This window comes from Lepisma saccharinum, chromosome 14 (assembly GCF_977018435.1).
Source record: "Lepisma saccharinum chromosome 14, izLepSacc3.1, whole genome shotgun sequence".
NCBI classification, from domain to species: Eukaryota; Metazoa; Arthropoda; class Insecta; order Zygentoma; family Lepismatidae; genus Lepisma; species Lepisma saccharinum.
Window position 1 is genome coordinate 43,883,866 of NC_139242.1, and position 18,929 is coordinate 43,902,794.

An 18,929-nucleotide genomic window follows, 5' to 3' on the forward strand; every position below is an offset into this window, starting at 1 on the left:
AGAACTTCGAGCACTGCATGTTTTACGACTTTCAGAATTGTTTGTGTTGTGTCATACACGTTAGTTATTTGTATATGGTCATATATCACGCTGTCAAAAACGTTTCACATGTATTTGAGGAATATTTTTCATTGAAGATATACGAATAACCTGAAATATGCCTGTTATCTGTTCAACTAAATGTGGCCAAAATGCCATTTTAAAGGTATTTGTATACATAATAATTATTATTCCTTCTAGAGCATTGACGTGAATTTTCGTGGTTTCCTTTCACTGTTGTCTAGATATGACCAACGAGTGCAATTTACGTACGTAAAAGTTCATAGCAATCTTAATATATATCAGGATTTAGTGGATCAATATGCAAAAAAGGCGAAGAACACTCTTTTTCCTACTCCCCTTCGTTTATCCTATACTGATCTTCTACCCCGAGTTAAAATGAAACTTAATTCCCAATGGGAAGCTCGGGCACTTAATCAAATTGCAAATACTACCACTTATAGATGGTACGCAGAAAAAGTCAGTCGACCCTTGTTTCATAAACTGAAACTTCCTCGTGAGGTGATAACTTTCACACTTCGCCTACGAACGGGACACGTTTGCAAAAACGAACGCTTAGCAAGACTGCATCAAAATCCCTCCCCTGCTTGTGATTGCGGAGATAACAAACAAACACCAAATCATCTCTTATTCCATTGCCTGTTAAGGAGCAAACACAGACACGCTCTTTTTAACAGATTCCACAGAGCCAAGGTACCATTTCTGATATCCATACCCTCCCTATTATGGTATGATCGATGTGTTGCAAAGAAAATTGCCCATGTTCTCATTAACAGTTTCATCATTTTATAAATCCTAGTATAATTTTAACAAAAACGCCGCATACTAAAGAAGAATTACTCGAATGAAAGAGGTAAAAGAAATAATCTAATAATGGATTTAGTTTATTTTACTTCACTTTTCTGCAGTTTTTGGTCTAATTGTGAAGGCAGTCTATGAGATCGATGCAATATGGTATATTTTAGGTAACACTTTACTATACCTGAGACAGATTTCTTCAAATTTACAGGAGAAAGTACTTACGCAAATCATTTTCTGTAGCGTTGTTGATGTTCGGGAATGTAATTTTGATTCATTTTAATGCGATTGCATGTGGTTTTGTACGAAGATCTATTTCCGACGCGCTATTGCTGCTGCCACCATTTGCTTCCTGCATGAGAGCAGAATACGCTCTCGTATTGTCCGTATATGCTTAATTGAACGAAAGGAGTGCTAATGGAACCAAACCTAACAGGCCTAACCTAACCTAGTAGGCATACCTCGTCCCCGTGATGGTTTGTGGGGCTATCATGAATTTTTTGGCTAACGTCAATGGTTTTTCGGTAAGCTATCGCCATGTTGTGTGTGGAAATAAACAAGAACAGTAAGTACTCGTAAATGTAAGAAATATACATTACTTTCCTAACAAATTAAATTATTTCACCTAAAGAAGTGTTCCGGAATGCAGAATAGTACGTTAGCAATGTAAAAAAGTGCGAAAGAAATTATTCCCAGGTGTCTCAGGTATAGTAAAGTAGTACCATATTTTATTTTGTAGGTGCTATATTTATCATATTTTAACATACCAAACATGTATGCTTCTAAAAATGGCATAGAAACGATTCTTTCACCTTTTACTGATATTTTGAAATCTCGGCCAGCTATTCAAAGATTGAGATTAAGAAATGGAAATCTCAGTAATTTTAGAGCATTTACTAGGCTAAAGTTTTGCAACGTAGACTTTCAAATACAGTGCATGGTTGGAGAAGAGAGGTGTCAAATATGGAGCAAGTCACCATGTCGTGCCAATTGCTTTAAATTTTATATTTTGATCTGTAATTATCATAGCAGCTGGTATTGCATTTGAATGAAATCAGTCTCAACTTTACATGTCTTTTCAGATCAATGGCCCTTCTCAGATATTTCAGATTCGAAAAGACAGTATATTTCCCTTTGTACATAAGATTTAGCATCGTGCGGGGGCAAAAGTGGCGAAAAGTGGGGGGCAATGCCCCCCTCACTCCCCACTGGTCACATCTAAAATGATTCCTAAGGGAACATTGTTTTTACACAGTGCATTGACACCGTAAGTGGCAGGAATGACAGCAATAATGTAACAAAATAGAACTGCCATATCATTAGGTTTTTATTTTTCCTTTGTAACTGTTTTCTGTTTGATTCCATTTATTTAGATGTAAGTATAGGTGACTATTTAATGCTCAATATGTGTTTGTGTGTATATATATGTGTAGGTACATAATGTCATAGCAGATGAAGCAAACATTGAATATAGAAACCAAATTTTTAGCCAATTTGTCTCAAGAATATAACATTGAGCATGCATTTATTTTATTATATGATATCTTGTATCTCATACTATCTCTTGTATTTTATATTATATTATGCCTGTAGTTTTATAGATGTATTCTAATTGTGCATGTACAATGTGACAATTCCAAACTTTTGTAAAAGTTGAACGGATGCTAATAAATCAAATCAAATCAGATCACTGCACTATCTTGCCTAGGCAGCATTTACTATTAAATTTATTCGTGTACTTGTCTTCTTAAGTGAGCCTAATTTCTAATGTAACTTTTCCTCTGTTTCAGCGACCCAAGACAGGGGATGCTTTATGCAAAGAATGCTTCTTCTGGGCTTTTGAAACAGAGATACACAATACCATTGTGAATGGAAAGCTGTTTCAGTCAGGAAACTATGTTGCTGTGGCTGCATCTGGAGGCAAAGATTCTACAGTTCTTGCATATGTTCTTAAGCTTCTAAATGAGAAGTACAATTACGGACTGAAATTAGTACTCCTTTCAGTAGATGAAGGAATAACAGGTAATTAAGTTACTCCATTATCTTCTCATTTTCGATTCCATATGGTTTGCAATCTATGGTTTGGTACAATATCTTATTGTTCAGAGTAAGTAGATTCAAATTGTTAGATTTGTGAGTAAAGGATGTTTACCATTATAAATGCACGCAGATTGATTGCTATATACACATACATGGCACAGTCATGTACACTTCTGGATTGTAATGATTCTATTGAAAGTCAATATGTTAGTTGCAACCCAGCAGTGTCTCTGACTGTACATGAGCTGAATGGAAGGACAGCAGATGTCTGGATGATGAACATTGAAAGTTGGGAGTACTAAGTTTGATGGTGATATCTTTTGCACATGTTCTATTATTATTTGAGTGTGTATAAAACTGGTTTTTACTAATAAAAGCAGTGAAAGTATTCCAAGTTGGCACATTTATACTCACGCTGACTATATTTTGGGATCCAATTTCTCCGTTATTTGTGTTTTCCGTGCCCTCATGCCAATGTTATAGTATGTGAAACAACAAAACCTGTCAATTGATAAACGTTCAATGTAATTCTTGAGGTGGTACAGTGGGTCAACGGCCCCAAATTATTGTCATAACCAGATGTAACCTATGGTGTTAAATTGCGTGTAGGTACTTACAGGTGAAGCTAGATAGAAAACCATATTGCCATCTGCAAGTGAAATGAACATTACAGTGTGAAGAAAGTATTGTGTAAGTACAGTTAATACATAGTCCGCACACATTTCTCTACATTGAGTTTTGCGAGTTTCACTTGTGTTTCACCATACTTAGAAGCAGTGCTTTTACCTTGAAAAATGCCCTGGTAATTTTTACAAGTGGTTTTTTGCTATGGTGACATAAATTATCATAAGAGGTGCTGAAAAATCATTTTAATATTTTGTCTGTCTGGAATGGTACCCACAACAGTATTTTTTCATAGGCATAATCATCTTTGCTAGAAAATGGCATTGCTAATACTTGTGAGTTTGCATTTAATTGTACTCTTTTTTCTGGTTATAAATCAAGTTTAATCAACAACGTTCACAATATTTCAGTTTACATTTTTAGGTTTATGGGCACCTGTTCGTGATCAAGTAAGCACTCTAAATAAATACAGACCACATAGTTGGATGGGTCTTTGAAGAACACCAGATTCACCATCTTGAGATTGTTGGTCAAAGTGTAATGCTGGTTCAGAGCAGGTGCTCTTACTTTGGAGAGTGGACCTACGATTCGATCCCATGGCACCTACAGCAGATTTGGTTCCTCAAATGGAGGTCTCTACACTTCGAGTTCTTATGCCAACCTCCGTGGCAGAATGGTTAGCACAACAATGAAGCTATGGGTCCCGGGTTCGCATCTGACCTGGGTATGAGTGTTCTTTGTGAATGTTCCTTCATGACATCATCACTCATCCTCATCACAGAAAGCAACACTGAATATCAAAAAAATCAAACCAAATAAATTTCCAGCTCTTACATATCCTATCCTTGAATACTCTTGTGGAGCATGTTATTCTCTTGTTATATAGGGGAGCTGAAATACCTATAGGTACCCTAGCCAGCTCTTATGGCTGGAAATATAATTAGTGGATTTATTTGGTTTATTTTACTTTGGTTTTTCTGCCACTTTTTGGCTAAGAACACCCACGCCCAGGCTGGGATTCAAACCCACTCCACCATCAATGTCAGAAAAATATTATTAGTGAACTGTGGTTATTAGATCACTTACATATTCTATTTTTAGGTTACCGTGATGATAGTTTGGAAACAGTGAAGCAGAACAGAGATGAATATGAGATTCCATTGAAAATTCTATCATACGAGGAATTATATGGATGGACAATGGATGCAATAGTAAAAGAGGTAAAGAAAGATATTTTTCAGCAAATATAATTGGTGGATATATACATACGTAATTGCATTCCATTGAAATTTGCTTTTTATAATGGATGGGACTGATTAATCGGTACTCTATCGCTATTGGCCAATATAGGCATATCGGTGTATTGATAAAATTAACGATTATTTTACTGATCCGATATATCGATAAATATCTGATAAATTAGTGCAAAATTCTGCCATTTTGTTGGAATTTTTATGGATAATTTCCATGCTGTACTTTCTAAAAAAAAGTAAATGTCTAAATATGCGACTTCTCTTGCACTGCAGTCACATAGAAACAATTTATTAAGTAGGTCAATGAACCTTTCAGGTTCTTCAAGGACCATTTCTAATTTTATATCAGATCGGTAGAATGAATCATTGACCTCCTTAATAAATGTGTGTTCCGAGGTGACCAATGCCAAAGAAGTTGCATATTTAGACATTTACTTTTTTTAAAATAGGGCACAGAGTTGAACCAAAAATAAAAATTACACCAAAATGGCAGAATTTTGCACTAAATTATAATATATTTATAGATATATCGATTTGGTAAAATAATTGGTAATTTTACTGATACACTAAATTATAATATACCAGGCTGTCCCACAAGTGCTGCACCATACAAGGGCGAAAATGAAACACAGAATATTAGAAACAAAGACAGACTTTATTCAGCAAAGTACAGGCCTCCATGTTCGATTACCTTCACCCATCTCTGCAACAACAGTTCAATCTGATGGCGATACCAGGTGGCAGGTTTAGAATTGAAAAACTTGCGACAGGCAGAATTTACCTCATCATATGAATTGAACTGCCGACCACACAGAAAATGTGAGAGAGAGCGAAACAAACCATAATCCGATGGTGCAACATCCAGACTATAAGCAGGATGAGGTAATAACTCAAACCCGTCAAGCTCAGCTACTGTGTTGGTCACTCTTCGAGACTGATGACTGGGAGCATTGTCATTTTGCAGCAGTAACCTCTTTCTCCTGGTTAATGCCAGGTATTTCCTATTCAGAATGGCATACACTCGGTGTAATTGTTCAGAATACAGTTCACCTGTTACAGCATGACCGTCTGGAACAAACTCATAATGGACAATCCCGTCAATATTCCACCACACAATCAGCATGAGCTTTTTCCCAAATCTGTCCTGTTTCACATGGGAAATGGCCTCCTGTTTTCTTTCACCCACTGTTTATGTGTATCAGGGTTTTCAGAAACACCCACTTCTTGTCTCCTGTCACAATTCTCCTCCAAAAAGGAAGATCATGCGGGTTTTGTAGCAATGTCTGGCAAATTGCAACTCTGCACTGGGCCTGCACCTCTGTCAGCTCGTGCGGACTTTGTCGGGGCAGTTTATTGGTGTAATCCATGTCATGCAAGTGACGGTTTACTGTCAATTTGGATGCCCCAACCACTCTTGCTAGCACACATGTGCTGGATTGTGGTGTAGCATTCACAGCAACCTGCAGAGGCTTGTCAATGTCCATCGGAGGTCACCCGTGCAGGGCTTGTCCACGAGGCATAGATCACCTAAAGCGATTTTTTTAAAACCAAGAGAAAGCTGTCAACCGATTCACAACTTCTTCATTCTCCACGACAAATTTCCTCCGCTGCCTCTTTTGCTGTTTGTCGTTTTTTTCCATAAAAAAAAAGTAGCACTGTACGAAGTGCAATTTGGTCCTTACTCATCGTGCCCACTTTAACTTCACAGGAACACTCGCTACATATGTTGTGCATGCCTTCACTTGATCCCACGAATCTGTCCTCTATGCCTGCCAATAGGCTTTCACTGGTGGCGCCACCTACCCTCGCAAACTTCACCTCTTGGAGTTCAGTGTGCTGATGGTGCAGGACTTGTGGGACAGCCTGGTATTTATAGATATATCGGATTGGTAAAATAATTGGTAATTTTACTGATACACTAATATGCCTGTAACGGCCAATACCAATAGATAGGGCCACACATTTATGGAGAATAAAAGATCAGGTTATCAATACAAAACTAGGCACATTTCGGGTTCAAAAGTGGTCTATAAAATTGCATTTTTGTGTTGGGATGGTGAAACAAAACTCTACATTTGATTTAGAAACTACACTTATTACATAAAGTAAATAGTAATATTCTTCTCTTCTAATAGCACATTCTTCTCAAATATTTACAACAGAATTCACCTTTTTTTAAATTTGCGTAACTCTCAGGATAATTCAGACTTCAGAAAGTGTTGCGTCTGTAAATAAACTCTAAATTTCATGTTTAAGAGTTTATTTTGCATTTCATTTCGCATCATTTTGTGAGAAAACATGACAGTAAGATGCACCTCACTCCTTTCAAAAGCATGAAAAATGAATGTTACAGCATTTTATCTCACATTTCGTGTTTTCATCAAAAACGAATTATGCATGCCCCTACCAATAGAGTACCGATTAATCTGTCGCATCCCTATTATTCAGAAATTATGCATTTCCTGCCTCATATTGATGTAACTCTTTCTTTTTTTTTTTTTGTTTCCTCCTCTCCACAGGTGGAATCCATTCCTAAATATTTGCCCTGTTTTTTTATTAGATTCTGGGAGAAGTGGCAATAACTTTAATATGTAGGTTTTTCTAATAACTTGGAAAGCTGAAGTTTTAAGTTTAGCACATTAAATGCAAAATTGCAGAACATCTTCAAATAAAATTCAGCTTTAGCAAAGGACAACAAACTCAAATTACAATTATAGTGTGTTTCTTCTTGACTCGGGATGTAAATTGAATTACTATATTACATTACTTTTCTAGATTGGAAGGAAAAATAATTGCACTTTCTGTGGAGTCTTCCGTCGCCAAGCCTTGGATAGAGGAGCCATTCTCTTAGGGGTGGATTGCATTGCAACAGGTCACAATGCAGATGACCTGGCTGAAACAGTACTGATGAATATCTTAAGAGGGGACATAGCAAGGCTACAAAGATGTACCAATATTGTTACAGTAAGTTCTATTATACAGTGGATCCCCAATTTTACATACCTGGATTTTTACATTTTTCTGCATTTTGTAAATTTTCTTGTCTTGGTCCCCACAAAAACATAAAATCTAAGTTTCACTGATTTTGATTTTATGTTCAGCTCATTCCATGTCAAATCAAGCAATAAAAATTATTTTTGATCCTTAAGGATTCATATTTTTGAGGTATTTTGTTTATACATTGTACCTATCCACAAAACAATGACTGCCAAATTTCAATTTTTTTCGAGTCTTTGTTTTTGAGTTATTGATTTTTTAAAAAAAAAATTTGACATACTAAAATCTTTAAACAGCTGTAGATCAAAAACTATTTGACGTAGAGAGTTCAAATTGGTGTCATTCTCTTCTGCTTTTAACAAACTTTAATTTGAAATATAAGATGACTGTGGTATTTGAATTTTGTAATTTTTAAAAAACTTAAAAAAATGTTGTTTTTTTTTAAATTTCAAAAACACTATTTTTTAATTTTTTTGAAAAAATATATGTTTTCAAGAGATCAGTTGACTATGTGTGTGCAAAATTTCATAATGGGACGGCATATGCAAATTCTTTTTTTTTTTTTTTTTTTGTATCGTAGTGTGTGCGAAATTTGCTAAATTTGTTGACTTCCATGTTAAGACCCAAACTACATGCTGAGTGGTTGATGTTGAAGTCTTCGTATTAGTCTATTTTATAATTTTTTGAGTCAAAAATAAAATGAAAATACCTAAAATTTATCACTTTTAATATCAGGTAGGCAAATTTATAAATGTACGAGGGGAAGTCGTTAAATAACAGAAATTTTATTCTGAACTTCATGGAGATTTATGCACAACGAAAATTTCTGTTTCGGCACTTAAAATCTTTCCTTAGCAATATGCCATAAAGGTGTTACGATCGTGCAGTGTGTTCTTGAACAGTAGCTCGTACAACTTGGCCGCTATACTGTTCACTTGCACCGTAGAAGAGCAACGAAGGGCTATTCGATTTTTGTGGTCAGAGGGAGTGAAACCTTCTGAAATCCATAGGCGTGTGCATAGGGGGGGGGGGGTGCAAGAAGGGGCAGTTATCCCCTCTAATAGTCCTGCTTAGGAATTTTGTGTAGAGGAATCTTTTCACCGTTATTAAACAATATTATGCTCTTGACATAATTAAGTACTTTCAAGCTGACGAAAGTTCCAAGCAACTGCGGAAGGTGCATTATTTTCTATGTAATTGAACTATCCAACTTTTTTCTCTAGCAAATTTCTTGTTATTCACACTCGCATACAGTTTGTTTGTTAGTTTTGTTACCTATGTGTTTGCAAGATAAGTTGCCCATACATTAGAAATCAGTAGCAGCGATTGGGTGACAAAAGTAGGAGGGGCAAGGACAGTTTACTTTTTCTTTATAGACAAGGCTTGGCATTAAGAGGCTTTATTTTAGGGGCAAAAAGTGAGGGAGAAACCGCTCACGTAATGGCCATCACTGTTGGAAATGAATAAATTATGTGCAGTTGTTTTGAGTCTGCTGTATGAAACCATGTTCATATGCAATTTAGGGGGAATAAAAGAAAGGAGCAAAGAACATTGGTGCCGCGGAAGTTTGTATTCTTCTAATGCAGTGATTTTCATTGCATTGCATCTGGATACACACTATATATGGCCCTGTTCCGTACCCATCAATACAATAAAACAGTGAGTTGAAATGAGATTTCTCTTTCTCCAAATGAACATTCATCAGGCTCCCCCTTCCTAATCAGAGGGTCTGCGCATGCTATGCTGAAATTACAGTAGAATGAATGTTCAGTACGGAGACAATTGTTTACGTCCGGGGAGTGTACTAAATTAATGGATTCGCTGATCGATCTGCTGTTTCACTGCCTCAGTTGCCACGCAAACCAACGTCCAACTCCGGTGTTTATCACTGACATTTCATCTTCAGTCTTGAAAGCTTTCCACCTATTCATACACTCTCCCCTGACTATCTATCTATTGTCTCTGTACTGTAGGTTTAAGAAAGTTTCACTCCCTCCGACCACAAGAAAAATAATAACACTTTGTTGCTCTTATACAGTGCAAGTTAATAGTGTAGTGACCATGTTGTACGCGCTACTGCGCATTCACATACTGCTCGATCGTCACGGCACCTTCATGGTGTGTTGCTAAGGAACGTTTTTGAGTGCCAAAAGATAAATTTTTGTTGTGCATAAATCTCCATGAAGTTTAGAATAACATGCCTGTTATTTAATGGCTTCCCCTCGTACATTTTCAATGTGCTTACCTGACATTAATAGTGATAAATTTGAGGTATTTTCATGTTATTTGTACTCCAAAAATTATAAAATAGACTAATATGAAGACTTCAACATCAACATGGAAGTCAACAAATTTAGCAAATTTCGCACAGATTACAATACAAAAAAAAATTTTTCCATATGAACCCATTGCCATCCCATTATGAAATTTTGCACACAAATAGTCAACTGATGTCTTGAAAACATATTTTTTCTAAAAAATTAAAAATGGTGTTTTTGAAATTTTCAAAAAAACATCTTTTCAAGTTTTTAAAAATTATAAAATTCAAATACCATGCTGATGTTGCATTTGAAATTAAAGCTCATTAAAAGCAGAAGAGAATGACACCAATTTGAGCTCTCTAGGTCAAATAGTTTTTGATCTACAGCTGTTTAAAAATGTCAATATGTCGTCAAATTTTCGGATTTTTGTTTTTTTAAAAGTCAATAACTCAAAAACTAAGACCCGAAAAAATCGGAAATTTGGCAGTTTTCGTCAACTTTACTGGTACTACCACTGCACCAAAAATTATCAATTTCTGAGATGCCAAGGTTCAGACCCCAGTTGATTTGACATGGAATGAGCCGTTCTGTATCTCTAGGTTAACTCCGGTTCTTATGATGAATGATTAACTGATAAAATAGATAATAAGAGAAGTACACTCACTCATGCCCTAACCCAGAATTCAAACCTAGAATCCCTGCCATCGAAGCTTATTAGACTAATCACTCTGCTACTGCAAGGAAAGTGATTCACATGTTACATTCTGAAGAAGTACTTACTTTTCTGCAAATCTGATTTTAATTGTTTGACTAATTTCAGTGGGCACTGACACCATCCACTTGAGAATTCACAGTTCTGCTAGAACTACGAAATTCCAAGTGGCCACTGAAATTAATAAAACCATAAAAAATCAGTCTCATGAAATGGAAGTACTGTTCCGGAAAATATATATGTAAAGTTAGTATGTTAAGAGCATGCGGAACAGTTTCCGCCAGGCTCTTCCTTCAAGTCAGTGTTGTCAACAGGCACGTATCCAGAGGGGGACTCAGATGGCTCAAGCCCCCTCCAAAATTTTTCGGTTTACGCTAGATAAAATGAGGTGTTTTACTTGTGTGTGTGAAATACAATATTGTGACTATAATTTGATTAGGGATATAATTATCGAGGAAAGGCGGAGAATGTTCTAGAACCCTGAGGGATAACCCTGTTATTGATGATATTGTATGTAAACTTTTCTTGCTCTTTCGGTGTTGTCACAACGAACGTGAGCATTATTTAAAGATTTGTCAGCATTTGGAAGTTGCACAACAAAACAATGTTGAAGGTAGTGCCATGAGTCGGGCGATTTGTTGCATTACTAATTCTCTGAAAAGCTCCAGAGGGAACGTTCTTGAATACGTGGATTCAATTTCACGGTTGGTCTGTACAACAGAATCATTCAATAAGACTTCAGGAGTAAGTGTGACAGTCGATTAGTGATCAGTCAGTGCCCATTGACAGTTTATAAGATGTACAGATTCGAGGGGGGGGGGGAGGACTAGTTACACATTTTCGTGGAATGTGCTGAAGTCTACTACTAGTACCAGTTCGGGTCCAAAGCTGAAGACATTGCTGACAGTGGAGCCTCAGTGTAGTGCTAGTTTCGGGTCATGAGTCGAAGAGATCGAAGGTCTGTAAAGTGAATATTTCAGCAGTAATGGGCATTTGAGCATCATTTTTTTTAAAAAAAGGAATAAGCTGCACAGATCAACTGAAAATGTAAGTTTTGAGTGACAATTTATTAGTGACCGGATCAAGTTTCGTGTATGCAGTCCTAGAGTTTCGTGGGTTAAAAAGGACTTTTAAGTCAACTATTTTGGAAACACACTCAAACACTAACTACCACAAAGGGGCATCCATGAAGGCCGATAATTTTATGAATGTCGAGAAGAGAAAGCAAGAAGAAATTGCATATGTGGAAATTTTAGCGGGAAAAAGCAAGCTCGACCATGACCCCAAAACCAGGGTTTCTGTCATATACCGTGCCATTCTTTGTTCTACCAAGTGAGCTACCGAGTCACCCTTGGCTTCGCTTGATCTTTTGCTGTTGCTGTAGAGAAATGGCACAGTATGCCTGGTGGAGCCTGCATTTTCAGCTAAAATTTCTGCATAGCACATCTCTTGTGTATGCCCAACTGTAAGATGTTGCCTGTTTAATTAACAAGCACAGAAAAAGGAGATAGAACAAAACTAAAGGACATTCCCACCTGTTGAAGATATATTTTTCTTCCGTGGTCAACACGAGCTGCCGTTTCAAGGTGACAATGAGATTGACCCACCGAGGGAGGTTTCACACGGAAGCTACAAGCCGCTACGGTGTGAAAAGTTTCTGTTGATTGGGTCATTGCAAGCAACATGTGTGCCTTTGGTCTGAATTCTTCCTAAATCTTGAAGATCCAAGTCACAAGGATGGAAAATTAGGATTTCGTTAAGGTTACGTTTCGAAGGCAGGCGACAACACCATAAAGGATCATATGTAAACCTGGGAGAACACATTCAAATGGATTGTCCATTGCATAACAGCTTCATGAAACGGACACACATACACATACTGAGATCGTTTCAGCACAAACACAACGTTCGTACAATGCAACAGAGGAGTCAAGTGATAAAAAATGTTCCGATATCACGTTCAGAAAAAATAAAGAAAACAGCAGTTTAAACAGTGGCAGATTTAGGAGACCGGTTGCTTCCTATTTTTGGCCCCTCAGTATGGTTTTTAATGGTAACCTTTGTCTACCAAGAGAAAATAAACTTTTCTTGCCAATAGTGGCAAAAATCATTGAATAGGATATAACTCAAGTAATGAATTTTATTTACTGTTCAAAATCGTAAACACTATTGGTTGTGATGATGTAAATGAGAAGTTTGGGAAATGCCACTACTGGGGGGAAAAAGTAGTGCTCTTTATGATTTTTAATATATATTTTCCAGCACAAGGCACATTGTGTCACATTATAAACTAATTAGTTCTGTTGCCATTTCACTACGTGCAGCATGTGAAGTGAAAATGATTTCCCCATCCAAAGAAAGTGAAACTATACACTGGGAAAATCTTTAAGATGCCTTGATTTTACGTTTTTCTCGGAAACCAAGACAAGAAAACTTAAAATAGAAGAAAATATAAAATCCAGGAAAATTATTTTATAACATGGTGCTGTATCAGGATTGATAGAATAATTCAGGAAGATGTCTAATCCAGGAATGTAAAGTCAGATTTCCACTGCATATGTTTAGATGGTTGGCTGAAATGATTCAGATGTCTTTGTTTGAGAACTACTGTATTACCATGTATCATAATTAGAAGGATGCATATTTCTTTTTTGACGAAAACACAAAATGTGAAATAGCACATTGTAATGTTAATTTTTCATATTTCTGAATGGTGTGAGGTACATTTTCTTACCCTGTTTTGTCACAAAAAATGATGCAAAATGAACTTCAAAATGTGAAATAGACTCTTAAACATGAAATTTAAAGTTTATTTACCGACAAGGCAGTTTCTGAAGTTTGAATTATCCTGTGAGTTATGTAATTCACGGAAAATTGATTAATTCTGCTGTAAGTATTTGAGAAGCAAGAATGGATCCTTTTATACATGAATAAACTTAATACTCTGGTATCTGGGGTGTAAGGGGTGACCTTCCACGTAGTACACCCAAATGTCAACCTCACTTCCACATTGGTGCACCCTGGACTGATGACTAGCGAGGCTCTGGCGACTGGCCCCGTGGCCAGTGTAATTTTGTTTGTATTGTCCTGTTGTCCTTATGTGTGCTGAGTGCCCGTTTGCAGCCTCGGCTTTTGACAGAGGTCGGAACATTTTGAGATTTTTTATTATGCAACGTTAGAGTTGTTCTTTTTAATGATAAGGGGCTGGCCCCCGTATGATGTGACGGGAGCAAAATAGCCTAAGTGCTGACGCTCCCACAATTTTAAAATCAAATTCAAATTCAAATACTCTGGTATCTACATAAATGTGCTATTAGAAGGGATATGTTTATTTTGTGTAATAAGTGCACTTTTTAAATCAAATTTGAGATTCAGAATTTTGAAACCAAAATGTAATTTTATGTACTGTTCTTGATCTGATTTTTCACCGCTATAACAACGCTATTTTATTTTATTTACCGCTTTTGAACCCGAAATTGACTATTTGTGTACTGAAATTTTGCTTTTAGGTTTACCAAAAATATCTTCATCTAGTCATAATTTATTGTCTGTGTTACTTCAAGAATTCTGCATTTTCCCCATCTTTTAGCAAAAACAGAAAGTTCCAAATGTATGACAATATTTGTGAATGTTTTGCAGTGAGTAATGCATCAAACATATACTGAACTAAATTGACTCCTGCAGAACAGTGGGGAGTAATTTTAATTTTCTGGTAGTGTGGAACTTGATTTGCCAGAATTTCGAATATAATAAATTCCTCGTGACAAGTGTTACAATGTACTTGTTAATTATCTACATGTTGAATGCATGCTAGTGACTAGTGATTTAAGATTGATCAGTATGAAATATTTCAAGTACTTTGTGAAAGGAAAAGCAATGTTCCTTTATAATTTCCTGCTTATAAATGTTTGCAATTGTCATTAACATGATTATCATTTTGCAGAGCTCAGAGGGAACAATTCCTAGGTGTAAACCTCTCAAGTACACATATGAAAAGGAAATTGTTATGTATGCATATTTCAAAAAGTTAAATTACTTTTCCACGGAGTGTGTTTTTTCTCCCAATGCATACCGTGGACATGCTAGAGCATATTTGAAAGATTTGGAAAAAATCAGGCCATCTACTATTATGGATATCATTCACTCAGGTAAGTAATGCAGAAAATATATTGTGTTTTCTAAGATTAATGGCATTATCCCAAGCAATATGTAGCTTTTTTGTTTAATTACTCTGTTACTTCCCAGTCACCTTACATAAATTGATACCTAAAAATGAGGAACTACCAAAAGTAACAGTACTCTGAAGAGAAATTGATCCAAGTAAGTAATATTGCAGGTATTTGCTGTAATTAATTATGCATTGAGCATAGCCCCTCGTACAATCACTGTCCAAAACTGGCATAGCCTGCTTTTTGTTATACACTCGTATTGTGAATGTTTTGTAACCACTTCTTTCAAATCCCAACCACTAGACGATGGGTGTATATTGTTTTCTTTGCTGCTGAATTTTACTTAGGGTGTCTACCAGTCAAGAATGTCAAGAAAAGTCAAGAAATCAACAGGTAGGTCAAGAAAGTCAAGAAATTCTGCTTATGGTCAAGATTTTTTCTCTTTTTCCCCAGTATAGTGAATTTACATTGTTATATACCTGTACTGGGATTTGATAAAATTGAATATTTGCAAATGTAAAATTGTATTGAGTTGTGGTTAAGATTTGTAAGAATTACATTCGTGTATGCATGAAGTTTTGTAAAAATATTAAATAAAGTAATGTGGCCATTCCCCATCCAGGATGAAGCATTAATTTTTACATGCATTAAAAACTAAGGCAAGTCGAAATCTCTTGTTAAAGTACAGCTTCTTCAGTTTTCATCTTAACTGTCCTTGTTGTAGGGGTTTTTCATTGAATAGAAATATATATTTTCTTAATTTCCAACTATACCTAAGCAGGGACGATTAAGTAAATGTTTAAAAAAAAGTAAAGGAAGGTCATGAAAAAGTCAAGAATTTTGGATTTGTTATTTTGGTAGACACCCTGGATACTCATGTCGAATTATGTTGCACTTTTGTTTATGTTCTTGAGAAATGCACTGAACAATTTGTGTGCACATTGTGGAAATTCTTCACAAGGATTTCAAATCTGAAGAGGAAGTGTGTAGTATTTACATATTGAAAATATGTGTTCAGTAACTGTTATTTCAATATTGTATTTTTCTTTCAAGAAATTGTTACAGAGAAACATTCATAAATATGAGAAATTGTATATAAAATGTAACATATCACATATCTGTGGAAAGAGGACATCTTGTAGATTCAGAAATGTTAGATAAATAATAACAAACTTAAAAACATACTTTCTATGAATTTGTGAAAAATGGGGAAAAAAGGTATGTGGAAAAATGCAATATCTTCAGGCCCATCTGCTAAGTGTTAAAAGTTGACCCCCCCCCCCTTTCCATTTTTGATAGTTCAGTTCCTCAAAAGCAATGAAATGGACTTAGTTCTTTGTGTGTACAATTTAATGTATCTGATTGATATTGAAAAATTATAAAAGTTTATTTTATCAAATGAAATCAATTCCTTGCAAGATGAATCATTCGATGTGTTTCTGTCATGCATCAATAGTCAGACATGGACAGATGAACATAATTGTTACAATAAATTCCATTTAAATATAATAAAAACTTGCAGCTGGCTGCTACAAGTCCCAGCTGCAACATGTAGAACAAATGCATGTAATAATCACATTACATACTTGCTACATTAATTAACATTACAACAGGTCATCTGAGTTGTACCATGCTGGAAAGCTTAATTAGCTTCAATTATGACAATATATATGGGGCATTCCATTGGCATGGATGGAACACATGGACTACATTTTTTTATATATTAAAGTAACTATATTACTAATAGTTAAGCAACATTTTTCTTACAGTTTCTGTGCAATGACATATGAAACTTAACACTTTTGATTATACATGATTACCCTTAAAATACTTTATAGCTATAAGTGTCATGGGTGGAACAGTCGAAACACTGTCTCTTTACGTGATAAGAAATTTATTTTAATTTCTGTAAATTGTCAAATGATAAAAAATAAATAATTTAAGACAAGGGGAGATTGTAATTGACCTTTGAATATTCTAGTGGAGTTGAGGGGGAAATTTAACAGTTTAAGGGGAAATTCATTTATTTTCGGTGTCACGGGTGGGACACAAAATAGCAAAAGTAAATCAAAGGGTTTAAATAAATTAACAATATGTAAAATACCTTCTAATGTACAAGGTCTGACAATTAAGTTTGCGAACTCGCCAGCATTTAGCGCTTAAGGCAGCACTATACAAGCAGCTCTGTAAGATTTTGTAACCTTGGTATTTCAATGTCTCACAGCAGTGTTTGCTTTGACGTGTGGCAGATTTGTGCTGAGTGGCATGCATTGTTATTTGTGCTTGTGTGTGTGTGTGCTCTTGTGAAAATGGCTGAGCTGGAATTGGAGCAACGAACAAACATCAAATTTCTGGTGAAACTGGGCAAGAGTGGGTGTGAAATACAGGAAATGTTAGTGCAGATGTACAACGAGAATGCCATGAAGAAAACAGCAGTGTACAAATGGATTAAATTGTTTTCTGAGGGGAGGGAACAAGTGACTGATGAGGAAAGGGTAGGGCAGCCAGTAACAAGCCCAATGGACAAAAACATTGCCAAAATTCGTCAAATTGTTCTTGCAAATCGGGAACTGACCATGAGGTCCATAGCAGACCAAGTGAACATTGATAAGGAAACTGTGCGGAAAATTTGAACTGAAGACCTTGGCATGCAAATGACTGGAACTTTTCACAAATAACTCATGGCTCGTGCATCACGACAATGTGCCTGCGGCACTTTCTGTACTGGAGTTTTTGGCCAGGAAACTTTGGTAGACCACCTGCCATACTCACCTGACCTTGTCCCCAATAACTTCTTTCTTTACCTGAAGATCAAACCAGTTTTGAAAGGAAGACATTTTGATGACATTGAGGACATTAAGGCTAATCCGATGGCAGCTCTGAAGGCCATTCCAGGAACAGAGTTCCAAAATTCCTACGAAGGGTGGAGTAAGCACTTGCATCGGTGTATCGCTTCCCAAGGGGAGTACTTTGAAGGTGACCACAGGGCTATTCAGCAATGAGGTATGTAGCATATTTTCTAGGATACATTTGCAAACTTAATTGTGAAACCTCGTAACTCATAATTGTGTATGATACTTGAATTTTTATCCAAACATCAAGTCTAGATTGTTCACTCACAAGATAGAGAATAAAGTTACAGCATTGCATTTAATTTTAAAAATTGAGATTACAGAGCACTTTTACCTGGAATGCCTCATTAGTAGTGTATAATTAGGACCTGAAACAAATGTGGGTATAGTATAGTTATACTTCAAAATATATTTGAGGGTTAAATACTCACTCAATTTTGAAAACATTCCCTTGTTCTGTTTTAGGTGAAAGTTTGAGTGTGAAGGAAGGTGTGAAGCTTCCGGAATGTGGCACATGCAGTCGATGTGGATTTGTGTCCAGCCAGACTTTGTGTAAAGCGTGTGTACTTCTTGAAGGTTTAAACAAAGGGTTACCACGTTTAGGCATTAGCAAGACAAGCAAAGCTGAAAGAACGTTGGCTAAATTTAGTGGAAAGAAAAATATTCAAGTGAAATTTTAAGAATTTGTTTCAAAGACCTGTACACCTAAATTTAGTGATGAAGAACTCTGTACATTATTATTTGGATGGATTTAATCTAATACAATGGAATGTGCCTTTTTTTCTGATGCTTGTTGAAAAGTGGACTTTGTTGTTGCTTGTGCAATTTTATATGGAATATCATGTTATATTTTGTATATATGTGTATTCATTGGCATAATACTCTATTACAATAATTGTTCAGTTTCTCGTCTATCCTTGTCTTACTATAATTGAAGTCTTATTATTTTAATGAGTCTTTTTCTGCTTGATGTGCGTATAGTTTACTAAAAATTATTTGGATATAAACTATATAAGCATGAAATAAAGGAATTGCCTGATTACATGTTTTTCAGGGTGGGTGTGTGTATAAAAAGTGAAAGAGGAGAGAGGGAACACTCACCACACATAGGAATACGTCAAACTTTCCGCGGTAGCTACTGCATCTTCAGGAGTAGAAAAGAA

General features: G+C 36.0%; 1 protein-coding gene across 1 annotated transcript; it reads left to right on the top strand.

Annotated features, from left to right (window-relative positions):
• The first annotated feature begins 15 nt into the window (after positions 1–15).
• Ctu1 (Cytosolic thiouridylase subunit 1) lies at positions 16–18,671 on the top strand. The gene is made up of 6 exons (XM_083134928.1): positions 16–205; positions 2,649–2,880; positions 4,624–4,742; positions 7,551–7,739; positions 14,689–14,893; positions 18,232–18,671. The coding sequence occupies exons 1-6, from the start codon at positions 158–160 to the stop codon at positions 18,444–18,446; spliced, it is 1,008 nt and encodes a 335-aa protein (XP_082991054.1). The 5' UTR covers positions 16–157; the 3' UTR covers positions 18,447–18,671.
• Positions 18,672–18,929: the final 258 nt, after the last annotated feature.

Excerpts from the sequence above, each read along its gene's own strand:
- Ctu1 (XM_083134928.1), top strand. The coding sequence starts at position 158 with ATGCCTGTTATCTGTTCAACTAAATGTGGCCAAAATGCCATTTTAAAG. Across the intron at positions 206-2,648 it reads GCCAAAATGCCATTTTAAAG|CGACCCAAGACAGGGGATGC; the intron begins GTATTTGTATAC and ends CCTCTGTTTCAG. Across the intron at positions 2,881-4,623 it reads AGTAGATGAAGGAATAACAG|GTTACCGTGATGATAGTTTG; the intron begins GTAATTAAGTTA and ends TTCTATTTTTAG.